We start from the raw sequence: 12,009 nt of genomic DNA, 5'->3' as shown, positions 1-12,009 counted from the left end.
CATGTCAAATGAAATCCCACTAACTTCTTCCCATAAAAGAAAGCAAAGTCATACTGTACACAGCACTTTCACCTTTAAAAGTCCTCTGTGAAAGAAAGTTAAACCTTTGTATAGCATAGCTATAGGCTGGTTTTTGTTCAATTCTAAGGACTGCTGAAAATCTTCATGGGCTGTTGCATAGTCCTACAAAAAGGAAAGTGGGGAAAAAATGAAGTAGTATTCATTAGATATTTCAACATTTCCTACTTTTGATTGGTAGAGAAAAAAAAAAAAAAACCAATTCATTCCATGCCATTTTGGGCTTTCTTTAAAGGAAACATTTCATGACCATAAATATTAGTTGAATGCTTATACTTGCTTGCTGAAATAGTTGATTTTATTAGAAAATAGGAAAAACTCACGTAGGTTTAATGCAAGAATATTGTCTCAATTACAAAAGGAATATTATTTTTAACACTAATAAAGTCACAATCATTTAGAGAGCTTGACAAATTATTTTCTGGAAACAAGAGTTTTATATTATATATTATACACATAATACAGAAGTATTATCCTGAATACTTCCAAAATAATTATGAGTTGTGCTAAGATTTTAAAAATTTATTTTCTCTTGGGAAATTGCTATTAAAATTACTGTAAACCTACAAAAATAACTGTGACATTCATAAATACTACTATGAGGATAAAAGATAATCTCATTAGATTAGGTCATTTACATCGAGAAGCTAGAGTCTGGGAAATCATGTTAGCTCAGGATATGGTTCTTGGGTTGTGATACTCAGAGATTTAAATTGTACCTCTAAGTTTTATAATCACATTGTTAACATGCACTCCTGCTCCCCTACATCCACATTTGCAAGAAAAGTGAAAGTATTATCTAAGAATCAAATTTTTCTTCTCTATCTCTCTCTGTCTCCTCTTCTAGTTCAGATATAGTTACCGCTTACAATTCAAGCAAGAAAATGAGTTCTCAGTAATTAATATTTCTCCACTGGATTCAGTTTCATCTAAATAAAACATTTCTGTAAATGTCTTGTATCTCAAACATATTCCTCAATAATAGCAGCCTCAATAGCAGCTTTCTGAAATAAAAAGTAAAATGAAATCTGTATTATCATGAAAGGAAATGAGGCAAAAAGAACTCACTTCTGAGATGAAGTAGAGGGTCCCCCGATGTCTGTATAGCCGTGCTGACGGTTGAAGCTGAATAGCTTTAGTGAGATCATTCACTGCTTCATTAATTCTTCCCAGAGGAGACAGAATCTATAAATCCAAAAATATAATTAGGGAAGAAAAATTTCAATGGTCAATCCTAAACTGCCAGTGTTTTTTTTTTTTTTTTTTTTTTTACTTCAATTCCACTTTACTATACTCCAATAACAGTATTACTCTCAGCAGACTAGAACCTTGACGCCCACATACTATGCAGTGAGGCTCAAAGTCAACAAACTGAAGGGTCACTAGTTCTTGTCCAGCCAAAGGAGAGATGGATGAACTATGACTGCAGCTACTGCTTTTTCATTGTTCCGCATTCTGGGTTATAACAGAGGTTGCTTTTCTTGAAGAGTGATCCTTTCTTTCCTCAACCTATCTTTTATCTTTCAAATCAAAACTTGGCATAGCAGAACTAGTTTGAAACCATTAATCTTTGAATCATTAAAATAGAGAATGTGTTGAACACAGATTTGAGTACTCTATGATCCTTAGCTATTCCCCTTGGTTATAAGTACTAAATGACAATATTTAGGATTGTAGGTGTTTTGTAAGTCCTTTGCATTAACAGTTCTTAACTCATCAGTCATGATCTGCAAAGTAGGAGGAAAAAAAAGATCTGCAAGCCTGTTTGGAAAGCTTTTCTGACCCAGCAATCAGTTTATGTTCAGGCAACACAGTACAGAAGACAGTTCAGATTGTTACAGTACACCACAAAGATGTAAGAGGATCCAAAATGGGTATCAGTATTCACACAATCAAGCTCAAGCATTTTACCCTGAAAAAAATGTCTTAAATTCGAGTTTAAGTTCTTCTTTTAACATAGGGCATGTCTATCAAATTTTACTAACGGGCTTCCTACTCTGAAAAACCAGCAAAAGAAGATTCAGGGAGGCACAGCACTAGTGACAGGATTTGGGACACAGTAGAGGAAAGAAACAAAATGTATGCCTGGGAATTACAAAAAACATATGATCAGGATTATATTTTGGGATGAAAACATCCCTACCTAGGTTATTACCTCCTAGTTATATAACTGAATTATCATACCCTGGGTACAATAAGAATATGCATGATGACCCAGCTAACTAAAACAGATTAAATTATGTCCATTAAATTGACTATTTCAGAAAGTATGCAAATGAGAATACCCATAAAATAATTTCTAATATATATACATGGGATGCTAAAATTTAGCTGAAAAATCACTTACATAATGACATTTTTGCCCAGTAACGTCAAAAAAAAAAAAAAGACTAGTACTATATATTTCTAAGGCAACTGAAAATTACTTTTCTGATTACCATTATCATTTTTGGATACACAATTAGCTTTTAGTTAGACATACAATTTTTAAAATTCTGCTAAATAAGTCTAAGTACATGTAATTAAATTCATGCTGTATCATAACATTTTAATATAACATCAAAGTAATACAGGAAAAAGTGTCAGCATCCCTTCCCTGGTGCAGAGAATCACAAATCAGCGACCAAATGCTCACATTAAAGACCACTCTCATGCAGTGCAGAACAAATTACAATCACTTAACCCTCATACAATTATAATCCAAAATAGACGAGATAATATCATTAATTGAGAATTTTATTCAGAAAACCAAATCCCCAAAGTAACATGAAATTCACTTTAAGAAACTGAACTATAACACATTATTATTCTGGGAACAAAAATATTACAAATGCAGTTTTTAAATCACTAAAACATTTAATGCTACCTTTAACTGTCAAGTTTTCTCCCCCCAAGAGAAAAAAAAATGTCATTTTTTCCCTTCAGTTTGACTATGAAATCTTGCAGATTAGATGATTGAAGATGTTTTATTCAAATGGAGTACATTAACATTAAATTCTACAGCATTTAACATGGTCAAATGTGCAGTAAAATAAATACAGCATGAAATACGGATAATTTAGTACTATTTTATGGAAATAGTAAAATGAACACATTACATTAATAAGAGTGCATTTGCACACCTTTCTCTGACCTGAACACTCATCTTCCCCCATCTCTCAAAACACTGCCATTACCTCAGTGAGGCCTCTGCAGACAGTCCCGACACCCACCTCTCCTAGAACTCCAGCAGGCCATGTCTTCCTGTTGCTGAAGAAGTACCTCCCCTCAGTGTCTACTCTCATAAGTAGGACCTGATATTTTCACCACATTATCTCTCTGTCTCCACCGCAAGTCATAAATTTAATCAAATTCTGGTTATAGTCAACCTTATATTGATAGGTATGTCTCATAAGAATTATATGTACACGTACATACATACATACACAGATAAGCACACACACATACACACATTTAAGTCTATGATTTGCATTTTACCATATAGCCATGTTACATTTACTAAAGTATGTCATACAGTAACTATCATGAGTGATATATTTTTCAATAACATTGATAGTAGTAGTACATGTGACAATCATGGTTATGTTACATCTTACTATTATATTACTATTAAATTAGGAGTCTCACTCTAATAATTTCAACCAGGTTTAAAGACATTTAGTACCTATGAAGGAACACACAATAGAATAAGGGAGTTTTAAAATTTACAAGTAATAAAATAATAGGAAAAAATCTTGAGATTTAACTAATCCAATAATGACAAAGGGAAAAAGAAAACCAAACTCACTTCTGCACGCTGCTCAAATACCTCTGGACGATCTGGTTCCAAGGTAATTACTCGGCTCAGTTCAAACAGAGCAAGCTCAGCATTCTTAATGTCCTTGAAAAGGCATTAGCTTAGTATGAGATATACTGTTACTCAAAACCAAGTTGAATAGATTTTCTGAAAAAATAACTTACTCATGATATAACTACTTTTTTAGAAATAAATATGAACTTAGTTTCTGTATAAGAGATCTGCCAAGTTAAATAAGTTATATTCTATTTATTAAGTTTACTCAAGACTTTCTACTCAAAAATAGTAAGTTGGACCTGTCTACTATTATAAGCTCCAGAGATAAAAGGATATTTTCTAAATTTAACCTAATTAAACAATGAATCAACAAATTTTAAGGGACAGATATGTGGATACCAGCAAGTGAAATGATGCTGACTGGTGATAATGCACGAAAAAAGATGGGTCAAATCTGTGTCTATCAAAATCCACAAGACCATATTTCTACATTGTAAGAGGTCTACATAAATTCTCTTTCACATTTGCAATTATTTGTACCTTAAAAATATATGAGCATGTTACTTTCACATTGAAAATACAAACAAGTTTCTGGTCAAGATGTAAAATTAAGAGATGAGAATTAGGAAGAAACAGCTTCTCTCTCACTTTTACCAGGGCAACTTCAGTCATTTATTGATGCTCTTCAATAAATGATGAAAGTAACATTGCTTTCTTCCTAAATATCTACTTTAGTTTCAAATCTGAGTTCTTTTCAATCTTCTATGTCTCAGAAGTATACAAACATTATAAAAATTCCCCAATAGGGCAGGACCCCATTAATACAGTTCTTTTAATGGTCAAAGATATCAAAGTGGGGTTTCTCCTTCAAAGCATAATTTCATTGGGTATTTTTAAAAACACAGTAAGATCAGGAAGTTTAAAAATAATGTTCTGTACTAAAAATTGGGTACCTGAATCTTAGACTATTTCATCATTTACTATATAATCTTAGGAAAGTCTTCATTTTTATACAATGGTGCCTTTGTTTGAATAAATCTTCGTGCCTTTCTCAGAGAAATAAGGGTAATAATTTGATCACAGCTACAAAAATACACCTATCTAGAGAGAGAATAACATAGGATAACAAATAAAAATATAGTTTACAAAATACTTTGTTCCTTTATCCAAGCTTTAAAATTGTGAAAGGAACTCAAAATCTAAGTCCTACTGTGCTACTGATTCCTAGTCTCCCCATTACCAATGAGTATGTCTTAGGAATTCAGTCAAAGTTTCATACTTTACTTGGTCTATGTCCAGTTCATCACACAAAAAATTTTTGCCTGGCAAAGGCTGTCCGTTTGGAGTAGAAAGTATGGCAAATTGGCTTTAGAAGACCTGGTTTGAAATTCCCAGTCCACCACCCTAGCTATTTGACCTTGAGTACATCCTCAATTGTCATTTTCTCATCGTGAACTGAAGCAACATCACTGGACGTTCCATCAGAGCTCAAGGAACAGTTGAGAGTTTCTACCAGAACCCTGGTCCATGTCAGGTCATGTAGGCACTATGGCAAGCATAACTATTCCAATACTCACATGTAGTCCCTTCTTTCCATAGGCTATCCCTCGGCCATAAATTGCACTAACCAGATCAGGCTCCTCCTAGTCAGACCAAAACAGAGACACGTCAAAAACTATAAACAAAAAAAAAAAAATCAGTTTCTGCTTAAAGTATGTTAAAGCCACAAGTGACAGCTCTACTTCTTTATGCTACCACCACTGATAAGTCAATCCACAGTCCCCAACCAAAAGTCTATATTCTAAGACACATGAGTTTTTCATTTAAAAATAGTGAGTCAATATTACTGAGCTCTGTGCTAGTTTCTTTCAACGTCGTTGTTTTATTTAAAATGCAATCCTCTCCACAGCTCTATGATTGGCAGCACCAGAAATCATATCTTACAGAAAAAATAAAGACTCAAAAATAAACAGATATGAGCAAAAGATTGGGTAATGTCTCTTCCTAGTTTGTCCCTTTCCATATAGCCATGCAGTAATCTGGAAAAAGAAAGCCCCCTCAGTGCCAGCATAAAGAGGAATGAGAAATAAGTCAGCTCCACAGTCTGTCAGGGATTAATATAGTCTTTTATACTAGTGGGTCAAAATTAAAACTCAGATCCTTTCTACAATCTTCCCCCAGATGGACTAAGTAAACACCTCTGAAGGCCCCAGGACACAGAGCTTCTGCTGCTCCCACTATCTCATTCCTACACACAGGTCACTGGTATGAACTGTCATCCCTACAGAGTAAAATCACTCTTCTCTACATTTAACCTTTGCAATTTTCACTTCCTCTCTGAATCCTTCACTATATATTTAAGAAAGAAGATAAACAGCCTCTGGCTACAGGGTCCTGTGTGAAAGTCTTGACACTGCTGAATAATTTAACTGAACTGTACCAGACAAGACATTTTAATGCCTAATCTATTGTTCTGTTTCAAAACTGAGATAAGGTGTCCCTCAGTGCCGCTGAAAAATAACAAGGAAACGATATTATTTTTAGCTTCTCTTGGAAAATTAAAAGATTTACAAAGAAAGGACCACATTCTGGATTTCTCATGTGCAAAACTGTAAGGAGAGCTGTCCCTTGAGATGAAGGGGGAGTATGCTTACCCCAAGCCCACTCTCCACTTTTATACTATGTTAATTCACTTTGCTCATTTAAGTCACCTTCCTGGCTCCCATATAGTTAGTGATTAGTGATTTATAAGTTATATGTAACTGGCATGAAATGTTGTTCATGCTATATGTTAAACGGAAAAAAGTACAAGTTACAGAACCACAGAGAAATGAAGTTACTTATAAATAATACCCATATAGACTGTATGGGTGAGGAAGTGCCCCAAAAAATACTCTCCAAAAAACTAACAGCAATTTTCTCTGGAGAATATAATTGCTAGATACATTATCAGTCTCCTTAATAAACTACTGTATTCCTTTTAATTGTTTAAAACAAACATGTATATCTATAATTAGGAAAAATTGTCTATGTATTATTAAAAATTTTATTTAAATTTTATTATAAATAGAAAATTTATTATAAATTATGGACAATTTAGAAAACAAAAAGCACCAAGAAAAGGGATGTATACCCTATAATCTTGCCACTCAGAGATAATACTTTCAACATTTAAATATCTTTCCCGACTTAAAGAAAGGCAGAGAAAGTAGTTTGGAGGGAGAGAGAGTTGGGGACGAGGGAGGGGCAGAGCAGGAAAAATAATTACCCATTAACACTGTCTTCATATTTTTCAGTATGGATAATGCCTGCCAGAATATAGAAAAAGAACAGAATAGAATCTCGACCATGCTGGGAGGGGGGCAGTAGCTCATTCCCTGTAACATTCTCTAGTGAGAGGAAAAACTACTCTCAGATTCCTAGTGTCTCAAAATATACCATCCAAGCTTTTCTCGTACAATTGAGTAAAATTTTATACCCAATGACCAAGAGGTAAGTCAGAAAAAGGCATATGTAAGTAAAAAGTTATTCTAGATATTACCACATAAAAGAAATCTTCCCAAAGATGAAAGAAATCCTGGCAATTTCACTTACTGAATATATCTGGTGTCTCTCCCTCCTGATCCATCAGCCACTGCTGTATATTTGAAACTTCCTCTCTCATTTAGGCTACTGTGATTGCTTAATCATTTTCTTGTTTCTTCCAACCTATTCTCCAGACCCGCACCAAGTTACCTAACAGTAAAGTCTGATGGTGTCACTTCCCTGGCTGAAATTATGCAATGGCTCCTCAATCCCTATGAGAGTAACATTCAAACATTCTTTTTTTACTCTCTAACACATAGTAAATTTATTTTGTTCTGTAACCTAGCACACACACACATACATACTTAATATACACATTCATCAGAAATGAGTTTTACTAAGTCATATCTAGCCTTTCTTACATACAGTAATACTTTGATATTTTCTAGCTTAATATATATCATTTTTCAAAAGTTCTAGTCCTAACTCACCAATTAATTCCAGGGCCTACTAAAGAGTAGCAACTCATAATTTGAAACAATGTGGTAATATCTAAGTGTCTTTGCAGATAATAGTAATCATTTTCCTGCCTTACTGTTCAGCCTCATGTCTTCTACACTCTCATTTGCAATTCATACTCTAGAATAATCTAAATGACTTGATAGTTCCCTAGATACAGAAAGCTCTCCTAAAGCTCATTGTATTTGCAAATGTTATTCCCTTTACCTAAAACACCCACGCATTGCCTCTGTGCCCAAGAAAGTCCTTCTAACCTTTAAGTCTCAACTCAAACACTAACTCCTTCCAGACTCCCCTGGACAATGAATATGCTCCTTCTCTTCTGTTCCTAACTACCTGCTATGTGAATGACAGTTATACATTCAACAAATTCAACTCAGAGTCTACTATTAACCACATCCAGATCCATGTGATAGGGATACCATATTAAGTGAAAGCCAACACAGAAGACAAAGGTTCTTTCTTGCCTTCTTTGTACCTAGCCAAAGAATTACAAATATAAATGTGAAGTATGTAAAGTTACATCTTCAATGCAGTAGTAAATGGTGCTTTGAGAAAATGCATGAAGACCTAGACATGGTTAGAGAGGATTCCCTATGGGAGAAATACCTAGGTTAAGATCTGTTGGGGATGGGGAAATGCCAGAGTGCTTGGTCCAGCTTGGGGAGCAGACTGTTCAAAGGTCCCAAGGGAAACAAGATCATGCCATCTGTTCCAAGATGAGGCTAAAGAGATAGGCAGGGATCTTATTAAAGATTTTTATCTTTAACCTAAAAGCAACAGCAAAGAATATGCTTAAAATACACATGTACATACGTTGTATGCATCTGGATGAAAAGGATATAAGACGAAAGACGAGGAAATGATGATTGTGTGTTCTGACAGATGATTTGAACAGAGCCAGGAGAAGCAGGTACATGTAGTAGATACTTTTGAGATATATAGAGTTGGTGCTGAAATAAGTAGCACACAGATGTGGAGCAAAAGACCTCTTATAATCAAATGGAAGGTCATGCCATTTACTAAGGCAACACTGGAATTTGACTAGGAATTGTCTCTCAGTTGCAGGGGGGCATATGTGCAAGGACCAGGGGAACATGTAGTCAATTGGAATCTTTGAGTTGAAGATGGCTTTCAGAGATCCAAATGTACATAATTTCATTAAATTCTCTTACTCCATTGCTATTTTGCATTTGCACATTTGTCATCCCACTGGAATACAATATTTTCAGGGGCATGTCTTTTCATTTGGGGTTTGTAGCACCTAGCTCAGAGCCTGGGACATAATGAGCCTTAAAACATGGCATTTATTATTTTGCAACAAATACTGACCACATGTTAGACAGTTAAGAAAATAGCAGTGAATATTAAAGACTATTAGATCAAGGCTTCTTCTCCAGGGTCTGTTCTTCTCAGAGAGGAAGAAGCAAGATGACATGGCCAGAAACAATGAGGTGCAGCTGATGGAGGAATAAAGGGAGATTCAGGTTCAGTACAGCAAAGCTGTATGACAGATGTACCATCTGCAGCTTCGCTTCGTAGCCCAGTGCTCAATCGCTGCGCCACTGGGGAGGCCATTTGTTATAACATTTTAATAGCAATAAAAATGTTTAAACCTTTTTAAAACAGCCATTCAAAAATTAAAAGCAGTAGAAATATTTGAACACTGACAACTTCCTGAATTCGGTCATTATTTGGGCTCTGAGGATTTTACATTTGGCTGCCACCAGCAGTGATGACTAGAGTGGTCCCACATGTGGTCCCTCTCCAGCACACCCCAAGTCATCCCCTAGTCTGTTCATGAACACAGCTGGAACTTAACTTCCAGTAATGCCAATGATAGATAAAAGTGTATTTGTTTTTAAAAAGTATTCAAACTTTGGAACCCTTAATACTACTATACTATGATATGGCAACAACCATAGTAAATATACATCCTCGATATGGTAGTAGAAAAGAATTCTAAAAAGAAATAGTTAAATGAATAGAGAAAACCTAAATATCTTACAGATGTACACAATATGAAGATTTTTCTCTTTTCAATTCTAAATTCTAAATTTCATTTAGAATTTTTTCCCAACATCATAGGAGATATATATATATATATAGCCTATATATGGCCACATATATATATATATATATATATGGTCATTATCACATTATCACAATTACAGTCTAGTATTAAGGGTTCCTAAATTTAACAGATTGTATTACTTTTTTACTGACATAATTATTTTATCGATTGTTGTCTTTGGATGTTAACCATATGTCAAAATTCTTTATAAAATGTCATACTGAATTATTTTCTCAAATAAAAATGCCTATTTCTAAAAACAAATTGGGCTCAGAATATCAAATTTCAAAGTAGTTCCTGAAAATACAAGTTTAATGTTTATATTTTATAAAGTTTTCAGAATTTTAAATGTAAATATTTCAATCTTTCAATATTACTTATGTTAGGCAAACACAAAATCATAGCGTAAGATAGTCATATCCACTTAGATGTCTCAATTCTCAAACTATCAGCTCTTTAAAATCCAAGAAGGTCTTATATACTATTCTCAGTATTAGTTATATAATGAATTTAAATTTTACAAATATTTATTTTTCCACAAGTCTGGCTTTTTGATTAAAACTCAAAAGACACTGGGTCAAAGACAAATAAGGCAAAGAGTGACTATACAGCAATGTGATGAGGAGTAAATTTTGCCAAAGTGGTGGACAAACATACATACTTATATAAAGATGTTAACAAAATCACGTGCAGAGGAATGTTTTATGTTTTGTCTAATGTAAAACAAACAAAATTCTTCCATGAATTTGATTCTACCAGAATCAGATCAGGACCAGGTGAGCTCAAGGTCACACAATTATTAGCAAAGTCTAATCACCTCATCTTTTGCAGCATTTATGTTACCCAGCCCTGCATGGGCAAAGACCAAAGAAAAACAGAAATCAAGAAATGGTTCTACTTTTTAAAAATAATATCATTGATGCGGATCTACTGACAAATGGGGAAGAACACTTATTTAGAGAAAACACTAACTCATAAACATATAAAGTCAGGAGTTTTCACAATTTAGATGAACAGATGGCTCAAGTCTAGAAATTGTACTCAGTTAGAAACCTTAGTGCTCAAGGAACATTTTTTTTCCTTTATAGATGTACTAAACAAACCATATTTGGATAAATATTCAAATAAACACTTTGAAACAGCAAAGATTATGAAACCATCTCATAAGATGGTCGACTGACTGTACACCTAAGACAACAGGAATGTATAAAAGATTTACATCAAAAGGTCATTCTGGAGTTTAAGTAGCCCTCATGAATAGATCCAAATTTAACACTCAACGATCTTATAAAAATGGTTGATCTAGTTGAAAACTCTGAGCCCCCATGTTGCCATTTGTTTTCAGCTTCCTAAGAACAGAATCAGATTCCACGCTCTGCTGCTTCATACTGGAGTTCCAGACTGTCCAAAAGAAAAGTTATGTCAAGAGTTAACTCAAAACACCCAAAAGGTTTGGGTGGGAACAAGCATCACTGTGCAGATTTTTTTTAAGATTTATTTTTATTTATTTATGCATACAGCATACAAGAACAGGGGTGTAGGCCAGAGGTGTGGGGAGTAAGAGGATTCACCAGAGACAGAATGGGGAGCAGAACAGGAGGACTGACTGAAATACACTGCTGAGGAAAGCAGCAGGTGAGATAGGAGAGGTCTGCCGTGCCATGTGGGTTAGGCCCCTGGCCGGGGATTGAACTCATGCTGTAGTGTCTGCTGATAGCTTGATAGTGCTGAGACTTAACCCCTTGGGTCACCAGGGAGTCTCCATCACTGTGCAGATTTAAAAGGACATTTATTGGCTTAAAAATTCAGAGTATGGGAATGTTTGGAAGGACCTGCAAAGAACAGGTGCTAATATCTATTAGCACATCCTGACAAAAAATTATTCCCCAGTGATATTTATATTTAGCTCAGTTTTAACCTGAAGCGTGAAAGGCAGGAGAGAGACATCATTGCAAGCTTGCAAAAACACATCCCCACTCTTCTGAAATACTGGGTAGGAAACAGTGTTGTTGGAATAAGG

At 34.7% G+C, this 12,009-nt stretch overlaps 1 protein-coding gene across 4 annotated transcripts in view; it reads right to left on the bottom strand.

Annotated features, from left to right (window-relative positions):
• The window catches only part of TTC13 (tetratricopeptide repeat domain 13), a 63,649-nt gene that overhangs the window by 28,062 nt on the left and 23,578 nt on the right, over window positions 1-12,009 (bottom strand). For 2 of the 4 annotated variants that reach the window (XM_037510430.2, XM_037510431.2), the window contains exons 5-8: window positions 5,449-5,514; window positions 3,866-3,958; window positions 1,147-1,263; window positions 73-183 (exon numbers count right to left, since the gene is read on the bottom strand). In XM_037510430.2, the coding sequence (XP_037366327.1) occupies window positions 73-183; window positions 1,147-1,263; window positions 3,866-3,958; window positions 5,449-5,514 (387 nt within the window). The remainder of the gene's footprint in view (window positions 1-72; window positions 184-1,146; window positions 1,264-3,865; window positions 3,959-5,448; window positions 5,515-12,009) is intronic. The other 2 variants (XM_037510434.2, XM_037510433.2) reach the window with 1 other exon arrangement.

This window comes from Talpa occidentalis, unplaced genomic scaffold (genome assembly GCF_014898055.3).
Source record: "Talpa occidentalis isolate TD23 unplaced genomic scaffold, MPIMG_talOcc4v2.1 talOcc4.14, whole genome shotgun sequence".
In the NCBI taxonomy this organism is placed as follows: Eukaryota; Metazoa; Chordata; class Mammalia; order Eulipotyphla; family Talpidae; genus Talpa; species Talpa occidentalis.
This window is presented reverse-complemented; position numbering and strand designations above follow the sequence as displayed.